The sequence below is a fragment of the Cebus imitator genome, unplaced genomic scaffold (assembly GCF_001604975.1).
Source record: "Cebus imitator isolate Cc_AM_T3 unplaced genomic scaffold, Cebus_imitator-1.0 Scaffold96, whole genome shotgun sequence".
NCBI classification, from domain to species: domain Eukaryota; kingdom Metazoa; phylum Chordata; class Mammalia; order Primates; family Cebidae; genus Cebus; species Cebus imitator.
In genome coordinates this window covers 3,457,375-3,476,866 of record NW_016107411.1, presented here as the reverse complement: position 1 = coordinate 3,476,866, position 19,492 = coordinate 3,457,375, and the positions used below count along the sequence as shown (strand labels likewise).

The 19,492-nt window shown below is 53.3% G+C and overlaps 3 protein-coding genes across 5 annotated transcripts in view; all 3 read right to left on the bottom strand.

Moving 5' to 3' along the window:
- The window catches only part of GLI1 (GLI family zinc finger 1), a 13,874-nt gene extending 6,530 nt beyond the window's left edge, over nucleotides 1–7,344 (bottom strand). The window contains exons 1-9 of one of the 2 annotated variants that reach the window (XM_017536203.2): nucleotides 6,934–7,015; nucleotides 6,581–6,726; nucleotides 3,396–3,522; nucleotides 3,096–3,188; nucleotides 2,349–2,544; nucleotides 1,945–2,089; nucleotides 1,515–1,604; nucleotides 1,286–1,423; nucleotides 831–980 (exon numbers count right to left, since the gene is read on the bottom strand). In XM_017536203.2, the coding sequence (XP_017391692.1) occupies nucleotides 831–980; nucleotides 1,286–1,423; nucleotides 1,515–1,604; nucleotides 1,945–2,089; nucleotides 2,349–2,544; nucleotides 3,096–3,188; nucleotides 3,396–3,495 (912 nt within the window). In that variant the 5' untranslated portion in view covers nucleotides 3,496–3,522; nucleotides 6,581–6,726; nucleotides 6,934–7,015. Of the gene's footprint in view, nucleotides 1–830; nucleotides 981–1,285; nucleotides 1,424–1,514; nucleotides 1,605–1,944; nucleotides 2,090–2,348; nucleotides 2,545–3,095; nucleotides 3,189–3,395; nucleotides 3,523–6,580; nucleotides 6,727–6,933 lie in introns of both variants that reach the window. The other variant, XM_037741230.1, reaches the window with a different exon arrangement.
- A 2,513-nt stretch (nucleotides 7,345–9,857) lies between these two features.
- Nucleotides 9,858–12,223, bottom strand: INHBE (inhibin subunit beta E). Of its 2 annotated transcripts, none has more exons than XM_037741264.1 (2): nucleotides 11,548–12,223; nucleotides 9,858–11,290 (listed from the first exon to the last, which is right to left on the bottom strand). In XM_037741264.1, the coding sequence occupies exons 1-2, from the start codon at nucleotides 11,843–11,845 to the stop codon at nucleotides 10,533–10,535; spliced, it is 1,056 nt and encodes a 351-aa protein (XP_037597192.1). In that variant the 5' UTR covers nucleotides 11,846–12,223; the 3' UTR covers nucleotides 9,858–10,532. The 2 variants fall into 2 exon arrangements, with proteins under 2 accessions (XP_037597192.1, XP_017391690.1); XM_017536201.2 differs by having other exon boundaries at nucleotides 9,858–11,287.
- A 3,131-nt stretch (nucleotides 12,224–15,354) lies between these two features.
- INHBC (inhibin subunit beta C) overlaps nucleotides 15,355–19,492 on the bottom strand; it is a 19,284-nt gene continuing 15,146 nt past the window's right edge. Inside the window, exon 2 of the mRNA XM_017536200.2 lies at nucleotides 15,355–18,063. Coding sequence (XP_017391689.1) covers nucleotides 17,318–18,063 — 746 coding nt within the window. The 3' untranslated portion in view covers nucleotides 15,355–17,317. The remainder of the gene's footprint in view (nucleotides 18,064–19,492) is intronic.

Here is a 19,492-nt window from a genome sequence, read left to right as displayed (position 1 = left end):
AAAAAAAAAAAAAAAAAAGTAAAATCGAGGAAAAAAATGAGCTTAGGTGAGCACAGTGGCTCACGCCTATAATCCTATAATCCCAGCACTTTGGGAGGCTGAGTCAGGTGGATCACTTGCGGCCGGGAGTTTGAGATCAGCTTGACCAACATGGAAAAACTCCATCTCTACTAAAAATGCAAACTTAGCTGGGCATGGTGGTTCATGCCTGTAATCCCAGCTACTCGGGAGGCTGAGGCAGAATGGCTTAAATCTGGGAAGCGGAGGTTCCGGTGAGCCGAGATCCCGCCATTGCACTCCAGCCTGGGCAGCAAGAGTGAAACTCCGTCTCAAAAAAAAAAAAAAAAAGAGCTTTTAGGTCCACTAGTGTTTTAACATCTTTATGCCAACACAGTCACACAAATATGATTTTTTTTTGAGACAGTTACACTCTTGTTGCACAGGCTAGAGTGCAGTGGTGTGATCTCGGCTCACCACAGCCTCCTCCTCTCAAGTTCAAGGGATTCTCCTGCCTCAGCCTCTCAAGTAGCTGGGATTACAGGCATGTGCCACTACGCTAGGCTAATTTTATATTTTGAGTAGAGATGGGGTTTTACCATGTTGGTCAGGCTGGTCTTGAACTCCTGACCTCAGATGATCTGCCCTCCTTCGCCTCCTTCCAAAGTGCTGGAATTATAGGTGTGAGCCACCTCGCCTGGCCACAAATACGATTTTTAATATTTGCTTATGGAAGAAAGGACCTCCAAAGGCAAAAGTCTGCTTTGGGCCCTACCTTGAAGGGGAACCCTGATTAAGGAAGAGACCCTGAACTTGGGACACAGGTGCCTCACCGTGCACTTGTGTGGCTTCTCGCCAGTGTGTCTGCGCATGTGCACCACCAGCATGTACTGGGCTTTGAAGGGCCTCAGCTCCCTGGAGCAGCCCCCCCAGTGGCACACGAACTCCTTCCGCTCCCCGTGGATGTGCTCGCTGTTGATGTGCTGAGGGAGAAGATGCAGAGGCTCTCCAAGGCTCCCCCATCCCCCCGAGACCCAGAACAAGCCTTCCCTCCACCCCCTGTTCCTCTTCCATGACTCCACTTCAAGGAGGAAGAGGCAGGAACAATATCATATCCCACATCTCAGGTCCTCCACCTCCCTAAGGCAATGCTACGCTTCTGCCTACCCAACTGAGCATTTAACCTCAGTCTCTTCTGACCTCCTGCCCTCAGCCAGATTCCACCATATCCCACTCAGAATCTCCTAAGGGTTCTGGTCAGCCATTCCTGTTACCCCCTGGGGCTCACGTGCACCAGCTGCTCTTGGGAGTCAAATTCCTGGCTGCAGCCATCCCAACGGCAGTCAGTCTCATACACAGATTCAGGTTCACGCTTCTCCTCTCTCTCAAGGTCCTCTCGCCCATCCAGCATTCCCAACAGGGGATCCTAGGGCAAGAGAGGCAATCTTAGGGTCACTTGGGTGACAGCTTTTGTTTTGCTCAGGTCCCAGAGGTAAAGCTTCTGCCCATCCTCTTACCTGTATGCCTGTGGAGTTGGGGCTGGACATATCACCTTCCAAGGGCTCCTCTCGGCACTTGCCAACCAGCATGTCTAGCTCAGACTTCAGCTTCCATAGGGGAAGAGGTGACAGTGATGAAGGTGGAAGTAAGCAGAAGGAAGAGGGAATCAAGCCAGGTCTTCCTGCCCTAAGTACCCCTACCCAAACAGCTAGAACCTCCTAGGTTTGGAAGGGACTACACTGGTAAGCGGGATGGGCAAAAGGTGGGATCCCATTTGGAAGTGTCTGAGTCAACTGCAAGGTGTGAACCCCAGTACCCACACCTCTTTACTTTTCTAGTACTGAAAACATATCCCTTGTCCTTCCTTCACCTTTCCCCTACAAAATCCACCACCCAGCCACCCACCCTGAGCTGAGGGAAATCAGGTGGCAATATGAGGACTCTCACCTGGCAAGTTGGGAGGGGTCCTCGAGACTGAGGATGTGGGATCATCCCACCTCGGGAGGAGTCATGGGGACCACAGGGCTGGACCCCGAAGGAAGGCGAGGGCCCTTTTTGGTGATTCATCTGGGGTGGGAATCCCAGAGATGGGCTGAGGAGGAGAGGAGAGGAGGCAGTTACTTAAGACAATCAGGAAGTCTCAGTAGGTCTTGGGCTATTTGGAGGGTTTCTGATAGAGTTGGGATTTGAAGTGTTGAGGCAGTCCCAGGGCAACAAGAGCATTGTCATTTCAAGGAGAAATATCCTTGAAATGACAGAGATTCAAATAGAGTCAGGTGGTTTGAGGGCTTGAGACTTTTAATGGACTTTGGTAGGGGCTTTAGGGGCCTCTTGGCCCAGGGCTGCTGCACCTCATGGTGCCAATGGAGAGATGGCCGTAGGAGCCTCCTGGGGATGTGCATCTCGAGTTGATGAAAGCTATTAGGGAGCTGGGTGAGGTGCGGATAACTGTCTGCAGGTCCAGGCTGGCGTCCGACAGTGGTGAAATGGACAATGCCCGCTTCTTGGTCAACTTGACTGTACTCCGGGGAGAAGAAAAGAGTGGGCCTGGGGCAGGAGACAGGGGAGATGGATATGGTAAAGCAGCATGTCTCTCCATGCACCTAACCTATAGGTCCTGACTTGACAAAACCAATGATACTTGATTCTGCTTTGCCCCGCTGATCCTATCTGTGAATTTTTTTTTTTTTTTAGACAGAGTCACGCTCTGTTGCCCAGGCTGGAGTGCAGTGATGGGATCTTGGCTCACTGGTTCAAGTGATTCACCTGCCTCGGCCTCCCAGGTAGCCGGGACTACTGGCACGAACCACCACACCTGGCTAATTTTGTATTGTTAGTAGAGATGGGGTTTCACCATGTTGGCCAGGCTGGTCTTGAACTCCTGACCTCAAGCGATCTTCCTACCTCAGCCTCCGCTCAGAGTGCTGGGATTACAGGTGTGAGCCACCACTCCCACCCCATCTGTGACTTCTTCATGGTGCTCTGATGCCTCACATCTCCAAGCATCTCCTCCAAGTGAGATCCCCTACCCTCCCACTTTCTCTTTCAGAACAAGTCAGAGAGGGCAGAAAGGGAAGAGGTGTTGCCTGAGCCCTCACCCTCGGTGCAGCTGTTGGTCTCTCTGGCTGGCCCATAACTGTGGGGCCCGGACATGAGATTAGCTTGGTGGCAGAAGGGCAGGCCAGACAGTCCTAGAAAAAAGAGACAGCTGGAATAGGAATGGAGGATACATAAGCCTCACCTTAAAACCCCAGGCAGGACCTTATCTCTGATTCCAGGTTCATATGACATGGGGCTTCAAATCCTCTTATAGATGGGAAACTGGCATGGGGTAGGGGTGGGCCCAGGTGGGAGATCTGCCAAATCCTCAAGGCCCAGGGATTAGTATATACACTGACCTTCTGTCCCCACACTGGGGGCCCCCTGACTGGGGAGGGGCCGGAGACAGCAGGGCTCGCCATGGCTACTGACTGGTGGCGGGGTCATCGAGTTGAACATGGCGTCTCAGAGGAGGGTGTGGGGACACTGCAGAAAGGGAAGGTAGTTATAAAGATGGAGGGAAATAGAGACGGTCACAGAGCAGTCTCAGGCACAGAACCCTGGGCAGAATGTCCCCGGTGTCCCCAGCCTCTCTAAGACATCTGCCATGGAAATTGAGTTGAAAAGAGCATCACTGGACTAGGCTCAGTGGCTCACACCTGTAATCCTGGCACTTTGGGAGGCCAAAGTGGGTGGATCACCTGAGATCAGGAGTTCAAGACTAGCCTGGCCAACATGGTGAAACCCTATCTCTACAAAAATACAAAAATTAGCTGGGCATGATGGCAGATGCCTGTAATCCCAGCTACTTGGGAGGCTGAGGCAAAAGAATTGCTTGAACCTGGGAGGTGAAGTTTGCAGTGATCCGAGATCATGCCACTGCACTCCAGCCTGGGCAACAGAGCAAGACTCCTTCTCAAAAAACAAACAACAACAAAAAAAACCCCACCTCATCTAGGGAGGGGGTAAGGGGAAATGTCCCAGAGAGGCAGGGGCAGTCTTGTAGTCTGGGGATCTTTTTGGGAACTGGGTGGGAGCTTTGCCTGGGTGGTCTGTGAGTATAGGGTGTTTTGGACTAATTGTGCTTACACGAACTTTAAGTGATTTTAGTACTATGGGCCTTCTAATTCTTGCTCCAAACCTGGGCTGGCTTTGAAGGGTGGGATGGGAGAACTCGTTGGTGGATCTGACTTCAAGCACTGGGCTGCTCTGCCTGTGCCCCAGGGACAGCCCGTGTACAATCTCTGCAGTGTCCAGCAGAGGGAGCCCTGGCCACTGTGCCGACAGGGAGACAGGTGGGGCCAGGAGGGAGCACAAGCGAGCAGCCCTCCTCTTCTTTTAGGCAGAAAACTGTGTGTGGAGGAGGAGGTAAGTTCCTGAGGGGAGTCTACTGGGTCTGTTGGGTACAAAGGATGAAAGCTGGTGTCATTCTGGGATAGTTTAAATCGGGCCCACCTAAACTTTTTGGTCTCTGTTTTGGGGGAACAGGAAAGGAAGTATGAGGGGAGACGATGAAAGAATGAAAAAAACAATGTCATCGTTATAAAATAGTAGCGAGGAAGAAGGTGTTGCTGTCCGGTTTTCTCTTCAAACTCCAGTTAAGACTCCATCCCGGGTTTTCCGGTCTCCCGGGAGTGAGGGTGGGGTGGGGCGGGGTGGGGTGGAGAACAACCGGGAGCGGGCCGGGCCGGCCGGCGCGGTGGGTGATCCCGGGATGCTGGGATTTAGGGTGAGGGCGGGGTGAGATGGGGAGCGGAACCCGGACCCCACGACCCAGCCCGAGCCCCGCAGCCAGGGCTGTACCCTTCCTAACTCTTTTTCCAGCCGAGATGCGGATCCCGCATCCAAGACCTCCCAACTCGACCTTGGCACTAATGTTGGGGGCGGGGGACACAGCTGGCTGGCAGCTGGATGGAGGGGACACTTCTCCCGCCTCCTTCCTCTTTAACTCACCAAGGGGAAGGAGGCAGACTGGCAAATGATCCCCCAAACACTAGATATTCCCCCAACCTTGCCTACTCAGTCATCTTTCTGCCCCACTGTTCGGCCGCCGAAGAACCTCCAAGGAAATGGGGAGACATCCCTCCTCGCCCACACCCACGCGTGCCACAGCCCACCCACATCTCCTCTTCAGGCTAGTAAAAGGAAAATGTCGCCAACTTTTTTAGCTTCGAAAAAGTTTTTCTGGGGTGTGAGAATTCGGGATGGGACAGGGAGCTCTAGGGTTTCCCTGCCGGAGCAGTAAACCATCTTCGTTGTCTCCCTGTTTTCCAGAGTCCCCCTCGCACCCCCGCTCCCCAACTCCCAGGAGTCGGCTCCGCCCCCCTACTCCCGGTCCCGCCTTCCCCGCCCCCGTGCCTCCTCGGCCCACCCAAGTCGCCGCCGCAGGCACTGGCTGCAGACGGCTCCGCTCCCCCCGCCCGCCCGGGGAGCCCAGTCGAGCGAGCCTTAGGGGTGGGGGCTGAGGGGCGGGACACATTCTTGCCTCCTCCTCTCAGCGCATCCGGAAAGCGGGCAGTGGCGCCCTGGGGGGCACTACTGGAGAATGGGAGTCCCCGTAGGTGGGATGAGAAAGAAGAATCCAGAAAGTATGGGGAAGAGAAAGGAGAGAAAGCGACTAGGTCAATAAAATTAGGTGTGTACGGGGAGGAGGAGGAGCCGGGACACCTTAGGTTCCTGGGTATCGCAGCCGGCTTCCCAAGGGTTAACCCCTCCAGACCCCCGGGAACCCCCTGGTGACGTCAAGGGCGGGGATGCCAGGGAGATAACGGTGAGGGGGAGAGGTCTCTGGACCCCGCCCCCTAGGGAAAACCACCCATATTCCGACCCTTACAACTCCCCCGGGAAACCGCCCCGCCTTCTCCTGCTACTGGAACGTAAAGACCTATCCCAGAAGACCCCAGCTCTCCAGACCCCTAGAACCCTCAGTCCTCAGGCTCTACCAGGTCCCTTTTCCCTAATCCTGTCCCCAAAGCTAGCTGCCCAGGGCTGATTGTTTCGGGGTCATGGGGCCTGAAAGAGGATTCAGAGCGGGGAGCAAGGGCAGGCAGGGTGGTCTGAGCCAGAGGAGGGGCCTCAGTCCCCAGCTCCCGTTTGGGCGGGGGACCAACGGGGATACACAGGCTGACAGTGGCCAGTGGTCCCGCCCAGCCCCGATAGGGGTCTCCCTGCGGCTGGCTCCCGCTGCCCCGGTGGTCCTGAGTTCAGAGGGTCAAGACAAGGTCTCCGTGGCTCCTCCTGAGCGCCTTGCCCACCGCCCTTGGGACTCAGGAGTCCAAAATGGCCTGGGGTCATTCTAGGGCCCTCACTAGACCTTGGACAGCCTCTCCAAGCCCCCTTCCTAGTCCAGAAGACACTTTCCCCCAAACACAAGCATCCACTGGCACATCTGTCACAAGACAGGTCAAGGGTGCAAGCCCGGCTGGCCCCTAATGATTCTGTTGCCTCCCACACACCCGTCCCCACCCCACCTGGAGCTCCCTCCTTTTCAGTCCCCTCCTTTCAGAAACACTGACGTCTTCCTGCCCCACGCGCAGACACACACCTGGAGTTCCCTCTCTACCACGCAGACCTCCAGCTAGCCATCCCTCCAGTCTCTTCAGCTCTCAACCTCATGAAAGTGAGATGTTTCTAATATATGGGAGAGGCGGAGACAAAGGCCCACGGTTGCTTGAGACAGAGATACACAGACTGACAGAAGAAAGGGAAGAAAAGGAAGATACAGAGAAAGATACAAGTGAAAAATTTGGAGTTTCTAATGTCTCACCACAGGCTCTCCCACCCCCGTTTTGCCTCTGTGTCCCCCGGTCTGGGACGAGTCCCTTGGAAGCTGAGCATCCCCTGAGGCCCCCTCCCCCACTGCTCCCAGGTGGTCCCCCGCCTGCCCCCCCTTCTCACCTCTGTCTGGGCGCTGGGCTCAGGATGCGCAGTCCAGGGCTGGAGTCTGGGCTGGGGGGTGTGCGGTGGGGAGGGGGGGCGGAGAGGGCAACGGCAGCGCAGCCTCAATGCCACCCCCACCCCCCCAACCTGGCCCCCAGCCCTCCCGCCGGCCCAGCCCGCCGGGCCGCAAGCCCGGACCACCCGCGAGAAGCGCAAACTTTTTTTTCCCTTTGCAAAAACTTTTTCTCGCTCCAGCCGCTGGCGCGCCGCCGCTCTTCCCGCTCGCCCCTCACCTCCCTCCTATTTCCCTCCCTCTAGCCGTTCTGGAGGATGAGGCGGGGTAGCTGGAAGCAAGAGAGGGGGTGCCGGGCTTATTGCACCCCCAGGACCCCCAGGATCCTCCCCCTCCCTTGAGGGACCCTACACTGCCCACGCCCCCCCACCCCCCCAACACTCTGCTGTTGGTGGGCAGTAAACCCCGGCATGGATTTCTGGATCGGCTGGCCCCATAGAGGTCCTGACCCAGAGACAGAAAACCAGCTTCAGGAAAATATTGCGGGACAGGGGGAGAAGTTTAACTGAGAACGATAACAGTGGAGGTAAGGTAGTCGCCTTTGGTTGGTGCCAACTGAGCCTTCTGACATCCTGTGGCTTATCGGCAGGCCTTACCCTTTGGATGGAACTTGGGGCCGCTGGGACAGAGTTGGGGTTTGGAGCAAATCATATTGAGGGGTTAGGGGTTCTGGCAAAAGGTGAGGAGTCTATGGAGCATAAAAGCTAGGAGCAGCGGCTGAGTCTCTGGGTGCAGGGTGGGCCCTGGGACCGAAGCCCCTTTCGAGAGAACCCCCGCTCTGCGTCTGGAAGTTCCAGAGACTGCGGCCACCTCCGCACCTCGCCTCTGCGGGCTCTAGCCGCTCTTCAAGGCTTTCTGCTCCCTCTGCTGGCCATTCTCACACATGACACCCGCTTGCAGTCGTGGCAGAAGAGCTGGGGGAGCCGAAGGAGGAGATCGATCAGGTTCCCTCACTAAAGCCCAGTTAAAAGCCCAGGAGGTGGATTTGTGAACTCAAAGAAACGGAGAGGTGCACTGTCAGAGGTTGCTATGCCCAGCAGTACTGCCTCACAGGGAGGTGCCCTGCCCCTTTAGATTTGCGTTACCATCATGACCGGACATAGGGGAGGGGCACCATTCCAGTCTCTCTGATTTTTATGAGAAAGAGGAGAAAGCAAGATAGAAAAGGAGCACCTTCTCCTCTTTTGTTCAAGCCCACAGGCAGACCTCCCACATCCTAGCTCTGCTACCAAGAACCACCCCCTGGGCCTGGAAGGTCAGTGGGTTAACTGTTCAGTCTGAGGGTCAAGGGGGAAAAGAAAAGGTGAAATTAGAGGGAGGGAGGTCTGGGACTTTGACCCAGACTAGTTATACCCAGAGGGTCAGAGACCCAGCTCAGTCAGACCAGAATAATGGTCACTGAAAAAAAGGCACCCCACACATGCTCCTGTCCCAGCCTGGAGCCCCTTCTTTCAGAGGATCTATTATTTATTTATTTATATTTATTTGGGACGGGGTCTCACTGTTTGCCCAGGCTGGGGTGCAGAAGCTATTCACAAGTGTGATCATAGCCTTGAACTCCTGGGCTTAAGCAGTCTTCCTGCCTTAACCTCCCAACTAGCTGGGACCACCGGTGCCCAGCAAGAGGAGCTCTCTTAGAACACGTTACTTTCTTCTCCCCAACCAGTTCTATACACCAATGACTCTCAAACTTTTTTTTTGAGACAGAGTCTCCCTCCGTCACCCCAGCTGTAGTGCAGTGGCACGATCTCGGCTCACTGCAACTTCCACCTCCCACGTTCAAGCGATTCTCCTGCTTTAGCCTCCTGAGTAGCTGGGACTATAGGTGCGTACCACCAGGACCGGCTCATTTTTTTTTTTTTTTGCATTTTTAGTAGAGATGGGGTTTCACCATGTTAGCCAGGATGGTCTCAATCTCTTGACCTCGTGATCTGCCCGCCTCGGCCTCCCAAAGTACCGGGATTACAGGCATGAGCCACCGTGCGGGACCGGTTTCCTCTATACTCTTAAAAGTCATTGGATTAGGCTTGGCGGCTCAGGCCGGTGGCCTGTAATCCCAGCACTTTGGAAGGCCAGTGTGCGGGGAACCACCTGAGGGGCCCAAGACTAGCCTGGCCAACATGGCAAAGCCCCATTTCTACTAAAAATACAAAAAATAGCTGGGCATGATGGTGCAGGCCTGCAGTCCCAGCTACTTGGGAGGCTGAGGCAGGAGAATTGCTTGAAATGGGGAGGCAGAGGTTGCAGGGAGCTGAGATCCATTGCTCTCCAGCTTGGGTGGCAGAGAGACACTCCGTCACAAAAAAAAAATCATTGAGCTTTTATCTGTATGATTTACATCTATCAATTCACTACATTAGAAATTAAAACTGAAAAAGACTGTAACACAAGAATATACAAGCACACATTCCATTAACAATGATGTCAGAAAGATGATGTAATCACATGTCACACAGCCTCTGGAAAACTCCACTGTACAATTTTAAGATAATGAGAATTCAAAAGGCAAATAACATGTTAGTATCACTATAAAAATAACTTTGACTTTGTGGACACCCCTGAAAAGGGACTGCCCAGAAGCCTCCAGAGCACACTTGAAGAACTATTGCTCTGGACCATCACCCCAACCCTTCTTTATGACTCACATTTGTTGGTTTCTCTCTTGTTGCCCAGGCTGGAGTGCAATGGCGCGATCTCGGCTCACTGCAACTTCTGCCTCCCGGGTTCAAGCAATTCTCCTGCCTCAACCTCCCAAGTAGCTGGGATTATAGGTACCTGCCACCACACCCGGCTAATTTTTGTATTTTTTTAGTAGACACAGGGTTTCACCATGTTGGTTAGGCTGGTCTTGAGCTCCTGACCTCAAGTAATCCACCCACTTCGGGCTCCCAAAGTGCTGGGATTACAGACGTGAGCCATTGCACCCGGCTCTTTCTCCTTTTCATGAGGAAAGTATAAATGCTTGTTTCCCACTGGGTCCTGTCTTCTGGGAAAAACCAGGGACCTTCTTAGGTTTAGCACCTCTCTTTCCTGACTCCTGTTTCTGGGGCGCCCCTAACCATCCTCCCTCAGTGCCTTGTTCATCTCCTTGACCCTCTCTTAAGGCATTTCAACAGCTCTTACCCAGGGTCAGCCTGCTTACCCTCCTCCAAGCTTGCTGGACCATCTATCTGTTTCCTCCTCCTCTCACTTGAGGACTTTCTCGTCTTGGGAGAGGCTAAATAATTTTTCTCTGCCTTCCCTCCTTCCCTCCCTAGTCCTGACATCTTCTCACGGGACTTAGGGCAGGAAATCATGCTTTCTGGGGAGACCCCCTTAGAAGAAATGCTTTACCCATCTCCCAACACATCAACCAACCCTGGATCAGGCCAGAATCTCAGACAAGAAAGTGCTCATTTGTGTCCCATAGGGGTCGAGTGAGTCACATTGCCAGATGGCTGTTGGGTTGGGTGTGGATCGGGAATCTGATGCCTCCAGCCACAGACGCCCTGTGCCTGGGAACCTCCAACTTGGTCTCTTCATTCCAAAGCCCCAGGTCCTCTTGCTAGCTGCAGCCACAGGCCTCCACCACCATATCTGGCACATCTGTCTTGACGACATTGCCGTTACGATCCAGGTAGAGGAGAGAGAGGGGCCTTCGGGCAGTGGGGACACAGCAGGAGGTACTGGCAGGCCAACGGTTGTTGGCTTTGAGGAGGCTGAAGACGGCAGAATGGAAAGAGGCAGCAATGCCTGGGCTGCCAGCCAGGTGAAGAGGGCACTCCCCACTGCAATAATTCAGCTGGTACCCCTCAGGCTGCAGTATCCAGTCCCGCCATCCCAGTTCCCGAAAGTCTATGTAATGGTCTCGCCTGCAACATAAGGGGGTCGCAGGCCCACAGGTGGGGGTCCTCCTCCTGGCCCGGCCTGCTCCAGGCTCATTGGCTTGGATCTTAAGCTCTAGGAAGGGCTGCTGGTGTCCTGCTGTGTCCAGGAGCTGCCTTGGTTGTCCAGTAACTGTGCCATTGCCTTCTAGGGGTCCGCAGTCTAGCTGCAGTTTCAGGACACCAGACTCCTCACCCCTCAGGCCGCTAGAGGGCAGAGTTAAGGCATGCCAGCCCAGGTGGGTGATGTGGTGCTCGGCCAGCAGGGTGAGGGACCCTTGGCGCCTCCTACTGGGTCCCCATCGGAAGATCCTCAAGTAAAGAGTGCCGGGACGGGTGGGGAGCACGTGCAGCCACAGGCGGGCCTGGTACAGGTGGTGAGACCAAGGAGTGGACAGGTGAAATGTGAGCAGGGAGCTACAGGCTGAAGTGGAGTCTGCCGGAAAGACAGAGAAGGGAAAGAAAAATGTGAGCAGAGATGAAGCTCTCCTCTGAGACTCCCCTAGTCCTGCCCACTGCTCTCCCTCGAACCCACCGTTAGAAAAGTAGAGACTGCTTTATGTCCTGTGCCACCAGTCCCTGCCCCAGCTCCTCCTTCTCCTGCCACACCCCACTCCCTCTGCAGCTCCTGCCAGGCTCCCCTTCTGCCTCCCTTTCCCTGTCTGCTGTCTGCCTGTCGCTCTCTCCCTCACCCACCTGTGACGGTAGCAAAGCTGATGACCTCCTCCCCATTCCCTGGAGCCACACTCCCTGGCTGTAGTCTCCGGAGGGCTCTGGTCAGCGCTGCCTGGGGTGGAGGATGAGTTATTCGGGGACGACTGCTCAGGTGCAACCCCTCCAGGATTTGCTGCTTGGCTAGCTCCAGCACCAGAGCTCGTTCTGCTTGGGGTGCCAGTGTAGGGCCCCCACAGGAGGGGCACACAGACCCTGTCCCATGTGCCTGTACCAGTGCCCACAGCAGCACTAACCAGAGCTGGACATCAGGAAGCCCCATACTCCTGGTGAATGGCCTGGTTCAGTAGCCTCGGATGGCAGTTCCTTCGTCTGTTGAGTCTGATTGCTGGGGGCCAAGGAGGGCACAGTGACAGCAGACACCAGTGCCACACCTACCCTTGGACAAGGGTAGAGCCACCTGTCTTCTATTGTCTGGGACTCAGGAAGGCTGAAAGTAGATCATCGAATGGATAGCTGTGCTTGACCCTCACAGCTTATGTCTGGCTACTGACCTGGGGCCTCTTTAGAGCCAGCTGCCTGGGGCTTCCAAACCTAGTGGTCAGCCAGCCCACCTACCCTCTGAGCCCCAGGATTGGCCAGCTGTGCTGCCCATCAGGCCCCTGCAGGGGGTGGAGGTCCTCCTCCCCACCAGCTCAGGTTTCACCATCTGGCCATGGTGACTGGGCCTGAAGTGGGGGTATGGGGGTGGGGGGTGCGATGTGGACACGCATGATGCAAGAAGAGGATGATTTCACAGGCTCAGTCCCCAAGGTCTGGGACTTGGGGAGGGAATGCCTTATGAGCCAGGTGGGGAAGGGCAATTTTCCCTCATACCTCTAGTCTTTCTAGCTTCACCACTGCTACAGCAGTTTCCATGAGACAGCTGTGAGTTCCAGTGGGTATTTCTCTGGGGCTCTTAGGCCAGAAGGAAAATTCTGGCCTCTTTATTTCTAGCACTGGGGCTGGGACGGGGCGAGGGGTTGGGCAGGTAGGAGAATGGAGCCCTCTTGCTCAGGCCCAGGTGGCAGTGCCACGAGGCACTGAAATCACCCCTGACCCTGCCTGTGCTGGCTGCCCAGAGTCCAGTGGCCTGGAACATGAGGTAGAGGAGGGCCAGAGTGGGGGCTGGGGCAGGAAATGTGTTCCCGTGGTGTCTGGGGAAGCCCAGAGAGGTGGTGGTGTTGGTGATGCAATCTTACACAGGGCAGAGTCCATCAGTACTGACAGGGGGCATGGCACTTGGGAGGGCCTGTACCCAGCTGCCACTTCTCTTTCAAGGGACTGTGAGAGTTGCCTAAATTTGGGGCATCCTAGAAGTAGCTCCAGGCCTTTTTTAATTTTTTAAAATTTAAAATTTTTTATTTTGTTTAATTTTATTGAGATAAGGTCTCAATCCGTTGTCCAGGCTGGAGTGCAGTGGCATAATCATAGCTCACTACAGCCTTGAACTCCTGGGCTCAAGCAAGCCTTCTGCCTCAGCTTCCTTAGTAGCTGGGGCCCCAGAGAAATACCCACTGGAACTCACAGCTTCCTCATAGACACTGCTGCAGCAGTGGTGCACACCACCACACCTGGCTACTTTTTAAATTGTTCATAGAGACAGGCTCTCGCTATGTTGCCCAGGCTGGTCTTGAACTCCTGGGCTCAAGCAATCCATTTGCCTCAGCCTCCTAAAGGGCTGAGGTTACAGGCATGAACCACCACACCAGCCTTCAGGCCTATTAATGGGGGTGGGAAATGCCAGCTTTAAGAGCTTTTGACAACAAACCAAGGCGAGTCCAGCAGTCTTGGTTCCCAGTCTCAGCCTTCCTGACTATGTTTCCTTGCTGGCTTTATTTTTTATTGTATTTTTTATTTTTTTATTTTTTTGAGATGGAGTTTCATTCTTGTTACCCAGGCTGGAGTGCAATGGCACGATCTCGACTCACCGCAACCTCTGCCTCCTGGGTTCAGGCAATTCTCCTGCCTCAGCCTCCTGAGTAGCTGGGATTACAGGCACGCACCACCATGCCCAGCTAATGTTTTGTATTTTTAGTAGAGACGGGGTTTCATCATGTTGACCAGGATGGTCTCGATCTCTTGACCTCGTGATCCACCCCCCTTGGCCTCCCAAAGTGCTGGGATTACAGGCATGAGCCACTGCGCCTGGCTGTATTTTTTATTTTATTTTTTAGACAGGGTCTCACTCTGTCATCCAGGCTGGAGTGCCGTGCCCTGATCACGACCTCCAAGGGTTAAGTGACGCCTCCACCTCAGCCTCCAGAGTAGCTAAGGCTACAGGTGCATGCCACCATGCTAGGCTAATTTATTTTTAATTTTTTTGTAGAGACAGGGTCTTGCTGTGTTGCCCAGGGTGGTCTCAAACTCCTGGGCACAAGCGATCCTCTCACCTCAGCCTCCCAAGGTGTTGGGATAATAGACGTGAGCCACCGCACTGGGCCCTCACTGGCTTTAAATGGGGTGGACCCAGACCCCTCCACCTTGAATTCATGAGGGTGGGCCTCATGCTAGCTTTTCTCCTTATGCCCCAGTTCCTCCAAGAAGCCTGACACAGAGAAAGCTGTGGGGGCAGCGAGTGTGATTTGGAAATGTGTCCTTACTCCGCTTTGTTCATTTCTCCTCTATTTAGATGATGGGGGCTGTCAAGAGAGGCTATTAGAGCTGGCACCTGGGGGACAGGGGTCCTACTTGGAGAGCTGGGCCTCAGTACCAACAGTGTCCACCACGTGGCAGTGCCGTGCCTCTGGACAGCAGCTGGCTTGCAGCTGGCTGGAGCTCCCCAGGGACAGGGAAGGGGCAGCTCTGGGGAGTGGATGGATGAGGAGTGCTCCTAGACCTCTCACTCTGGGGAACCTGCCTCCCCCACAAGAGACAGGAAGAAACTGGTTACTTTGTTCTTTCCCCATCACACTGCCAGAGAAGAGAGGCTGTCTTCAGGATCCACATCACTGCTACCTTTGGCTTTGGAACTCATCACACGGACACGTGGCAATGGAGCTTGGTGGTGTACCACGCTCTTCCTAGAACCTCAGGGCACTATTTGGTGGGGGTGGGGTGGGGTGAGGGTGCATGCACTGAGACACTTAGATTCTCCTCTCCACCCTGCATTTCTCCCCAGACTCTGAAACACATTCAAGCGCTCTGTGCAGTGTTCTCCCCAGCTCCCAGCTCCCAGCTCCCATTCTGTTGGTTAGGCTGGTAAATGACAGCCCTCTACCCCCTGGGGTCTGAATATCGGGTTGGCAAAGTGGAGGTGTCTATCCATGGTGGTGCCTCAGAAGACTTACCTGTTGGTATCAGTAGGCAGTGTCAGGGGAGGTGACAAAAAGTGGCTGCAGGAGTCACTGACCCCACCTCTCCCCACACTCACTGTCAGGTGCCCCCAATTTCTAGCTCTTCCCACCCCCTTGCTACTGTGCCTGGCCTGGTCCTACCTCCCCACTGACACTTACGTCAGAGCTCAGCTATAAATATGCTCTTAGCATCTTAGTCACTTTTCCCAAGAAGTGCTCCTGAGTTATAAATACCCCAGCCATCTGCCTCACTGCCTGCCCTACCACCAACCTGGTTGGGGGCTGGGGGATAGAGACAGGCTTGGAGGTGGGTAAGGAAGTAGAAGAAGTGAAATGGGAGTGGTTATCTTGCTCAAATGAGAAAAGCCTGAAGGAGTCTAGAGGTAGGAGCTAGGAAGCTCTAGAAGAAAATGTTTGGAAGAAGACAGACCCACTCTTTCCCCGTTTTACAAAAGGCAGAGCCAAAAAAGAAAGGGAATAATGCTGATCCTGTTTTTATTTAAAAATAGGCTATTTTGTTCATCATGGAGTTTTTTGCATTAATTTTGACTTTAAAAAATATTGCATTGAAATCTTATCTTGATTAATATATTTTTTACCACCTCCTTAAAATTTACCCCCCACCCCAGGTGAATGATTCACTTTGCCTTACCCCAGTCTTGGCTCTGGGGACTAAGCTCTAATTGGGAAGGAGGTTAGATCTGGGGGTCGGGGGTGTGTGGGGGAGACACCGGAAGGCCTCCTTAGATTCTCCATAGATGAAGGTCTCCTCAAGTTAAAGGTGGAATAACTTCCATGGGCTGCTCAGGAAGCCCCCAAGCTCAGATTTACAGTCCTCCAGGGAGTCCTTTTCAGACTTTCCCCTCCAGGGCTCCTATTTCAGGGACCTCTTAACCTCGTACGAGGGGGTTATAAGCTGAGCAAACACAGACATCACCTTTACCAAAGAACACATGGGTTTTGCGCAAGCTCGGCCTTGGGCTGCAGACAATATCGACCTCGTGGTTCAGGACTGTCCAGCCAAAGGGAGGAGATCTGGGGGAGGAAGGGCAAAGGTCTAAAAAAGACCCAGTCTCAGAGCAAATGCTACCCTCTCCTCACACAGGCCTTCCTCTTCTCCCTGTCCCACTCCAGCAGCCCTTGCCTGTTCCAGCATCCAGGCAGGACTCCTGGGTGGAGCACCCGGGGCAGGTGAAAGGAAGGCAAGTCACAGGTTTTGGCAGCCAGCTCTGAGCATGCTTCTGCCTCCCACACCTGCTTGCCCACAGCTGGTCAGTTTACTTGATGACTGAGCATTGATCTGTCTCATCTTTTGGGGGGATTACAGAGGGAACAGGTAAAACCTAGGTTTTTATTAGTCATGAGACCTAAAGATGGTTCTGGAAGGATGGGGGGCAGGGGTGGCTAAGAAAGAAGAGGCATAAAGTGTGAGATGGATACAATTGCTCAGTCCCAAGAAGACCATGTGAAGAGAGAGCAGAGTAGGCAGACTACAGCATAAGCAGGCGGGCTCTGTGTCATCTGGGGTGCCAGTTAGGGCCCTTGGAGGAGATGGAGGAACCATTCAGCTGTCTGTTTTATTTACAGAGGAATAGGCAGAGTTAAGGGAACCAGTAGGAGATGTTAAAGCCCTAGGGACTAGCAACGTAGAAAGTCATTAGGACCCTCTAGTGTTGAAGCAGTGATATCAGAAAGTAGGCAGAGCTGAGGCCATGGAAGCGGGTAGCCAGATTACTAGTATAGGGACACAGTACAGCCAGTTACACAGAACCATGGCACCTAGGCAGAGAGGGAGCAGGAATGAGAAATGCCCTGGCCTCAGCAAGAAGCCAGAAGGCAGGGGAGCTCAGGTGAGTCAGCTCTTAAAGGCATAGAGAAAGGCAGAGAAGGACAAAAAAATGGATGAGGGTGTGCAAAGAGAGCAGTGGCAGTTCACCTGGACAAGTAAGAAGGAAAGGGGCTCAAAACAAATAGCCTCTGTTGGACAGCAGTGATCTAAACTTCGGTGAATCCAAAGAAGGGGCTCTTTGGAGATCTACAAAAATCGGGAGAAGGGGCTGCGTCTTCTTGGAGTGGGGACCATCAAGTGGAAAGGACAGGAAGACATAGTAGGTTACAGGGTCAATTCAAGGTGAGCTAAGGGTGTCTTTGCCTGAGAACTAGATGGCATTGCTTGTGGTTGGAGATGGGTCTGAGTCCCTGGAGTTGGGGGTAAGCATGTGGGGCTAACAGGATGGACTTTGCCCTAGGAAAGAGGGTAGTGGTCAGAAAGATGGGACAATGACTCTTTAGATGAAGGTCTCTTCGAGTCAAAGGTGGGGTAATTTCCATAAGATGCTCAGGAAGAGGGAGTCCACATTCTGGACAGAGAATGGGGTCATTCCCTCCTCTCAAGGAAGTGCACTTCTGTGGGGGCATGTTTGCCCACGCCACCTTGGGCTGCCCACACGACACATAGACTAACTGCACCCACAGGCCTCTACAACCATGTCAGGTATGTCAGTCTTGACAATGTTGCTGTCCCTGTCATAGTAGAGCAGAGACAGGGGGCGCCGGGATGTGGGCACACAGCATGAGCCCCCTCCAGTGGTGCCTGCAGCTGTGTTGGCCTTGAGAAGATTGAGCACGGCAGTGTGAAAGGAGGCAGCAATACCAGGCATGCCTGCTATGTGTAGCGGGCACTGCCCTATGCAGAAGTTCATGGCGTAGCCCTCAGGCTGGATGATCCAGTCGTGCCAGCCAATCTCACGGAAGTCCACAAAAAACTCTTGTCGACAGCACATCCTGGACCCTCCTTGGCAGTCGATGCCCCGTCGGCGAATCCGGTGTTTGCCCCCAACTCTCACTCGGGCTGCCACAAAAGGCCTATGGGTAGCTCCACCCAGGATGACTGAGCTCCGGGCTACCTGGCCTTCAGGTACCAGCTCCAGCGTCAGGTGCCCCTGGCTGCAGGCAGCTTGAGCTTCAGGTCCCAGAAGGAGCTGATGCCAGCCACTGGCATTCACCTCCAGCAGGTACTGAGTAGCCAAGGTGAGGTTGGTGTTATATGGACTCAGCACAAGGACCCTCAGTTTCAAGGTCCAAGTGGTATTGGAAGGGAGCTGCACAAAGAACATGAGGCTGGCCTGCTGGACCTCCATGCCACCAGCAGTTCTATCAGAGGAGAAGTGAAAATCAAGACGAGTCTGGTTGATGGTGGAGAGGCCTGTGGACATAAGAAGCCCCAGTCATTGTGGCCTTCTGAGTGTCAAAGCTACCAACTATTTCTCTATACTCAGCATTCTTGAGCTGTCTATAGCACTTGGCATTTGCTACAGTTTAAACATGTCCTCCAAAGTTCATGTGCTGGAAATTGGATCTGCAATGCAGTGGTGGTGGGAAGTAGGCCCTAATGGGAGGTGTTTGGGTTATGGGAACACAACCTTTATGAATGGATTAATGCCCTTATCTTGGGATTAATAATGGGAATGGGCTCCTTATCAAAGGATAAGTTTCATTCCCCTCAGCCCCAACCTCTCTTTGCCCTTCTACCAAGGAATAACACAACAAGAAGGCCCTTGCCAGATGCCAGCCCCTTGATCCTGGACTTCCCAGCCACCAGAACCATGAGTTAATGCATTTATGCTCATTATAAATTATGTAGTCTGTGGTATTCTGTTATACCAGTACAAAATGGACTAAGCCCTGTTGACAACGCTTTCCTGCCTGAAAATCTTTTCTCTCTTGGCTTCCGTGACACAACTCTGTTATAATTCTTCCATGGTTTTCTTTGCTTCTCTGACCATCCCTTCAATACAAGAGTTCTCCGAGATCTGTCTTGGACTTTCATTTCCTTCTATTCTACATTAAGTGAGCACTTAATTAGACTCATGGTCAAGCAATACAATTTTTATGTTGGTGATTCCCAAATCTGTATCCACAGTCCAGACCACTTTGCATATTTGGACTGGACATATAGATTTGGAAATCACCATGCTTCAGGCCTAGATTTCTAACTACTTACTTTTGTCACATGAATATCCTGGCAGCACATTAAAATCAATTTGCCCCGGAGCTGGGTGCAGTAGTGCATGCCTGTAATCCCAGCTACTTGGAAGACTGAGATGGGAGGATTGCATGAGCCCAGAAGTTTAAGATCAGCCCAGGCAACATGGCAAGACCTCGTCTTGCAAATACATATATGTGTATGTATACATATATGTGTATATATACGTGTATGTATATATGTGAGTATATACACAAACAGAAGTGCATGCATGTGTGTGCACGTGTGCTTGCACACACACACACACACACACACACACACACACACATTTGAGATGGAGTTTTGCTCTTATTGCACAGGCTGGAGTGCAATGGCGCAATCTCGGCTCACCGCAACCTCCACCTCCTGGATTCGAGCAATTCTCCTGCCTCAGCCTTCCGAGTAGCTGGGATTACAGGTGTGTGCCACCACGCCCAGCTAATTTTGTATTTTTAGTAGAGACGGGGCTTCTCCCATGTTGGTCAGGCTGATCTCAAACTGTCAACCTCAGGTAATCTGCTCGCCCTGGCCTCACAAAGTGCTAGGATTACAGGTGTAAGCCACCGTGCTCGACCTATACATATATATATATATATATATATATATATAT

Coding starts and splice junctions, on each gene's coding strand:
- INHBE (XM_037741264.1), bottom strand. CDS start 11,845: ATGGGGCTTCCTGATGTCCAGCTCTGGTTAGTGCTGCTGTGGGCACTG. Junction 11,291..11,547: donor CAGCTTTGCTACCGTCACAG/GTGGGTGAGGGA, acceptor CTGTCTTTCCGG/CAGACTCCACTTCAGCCTGT.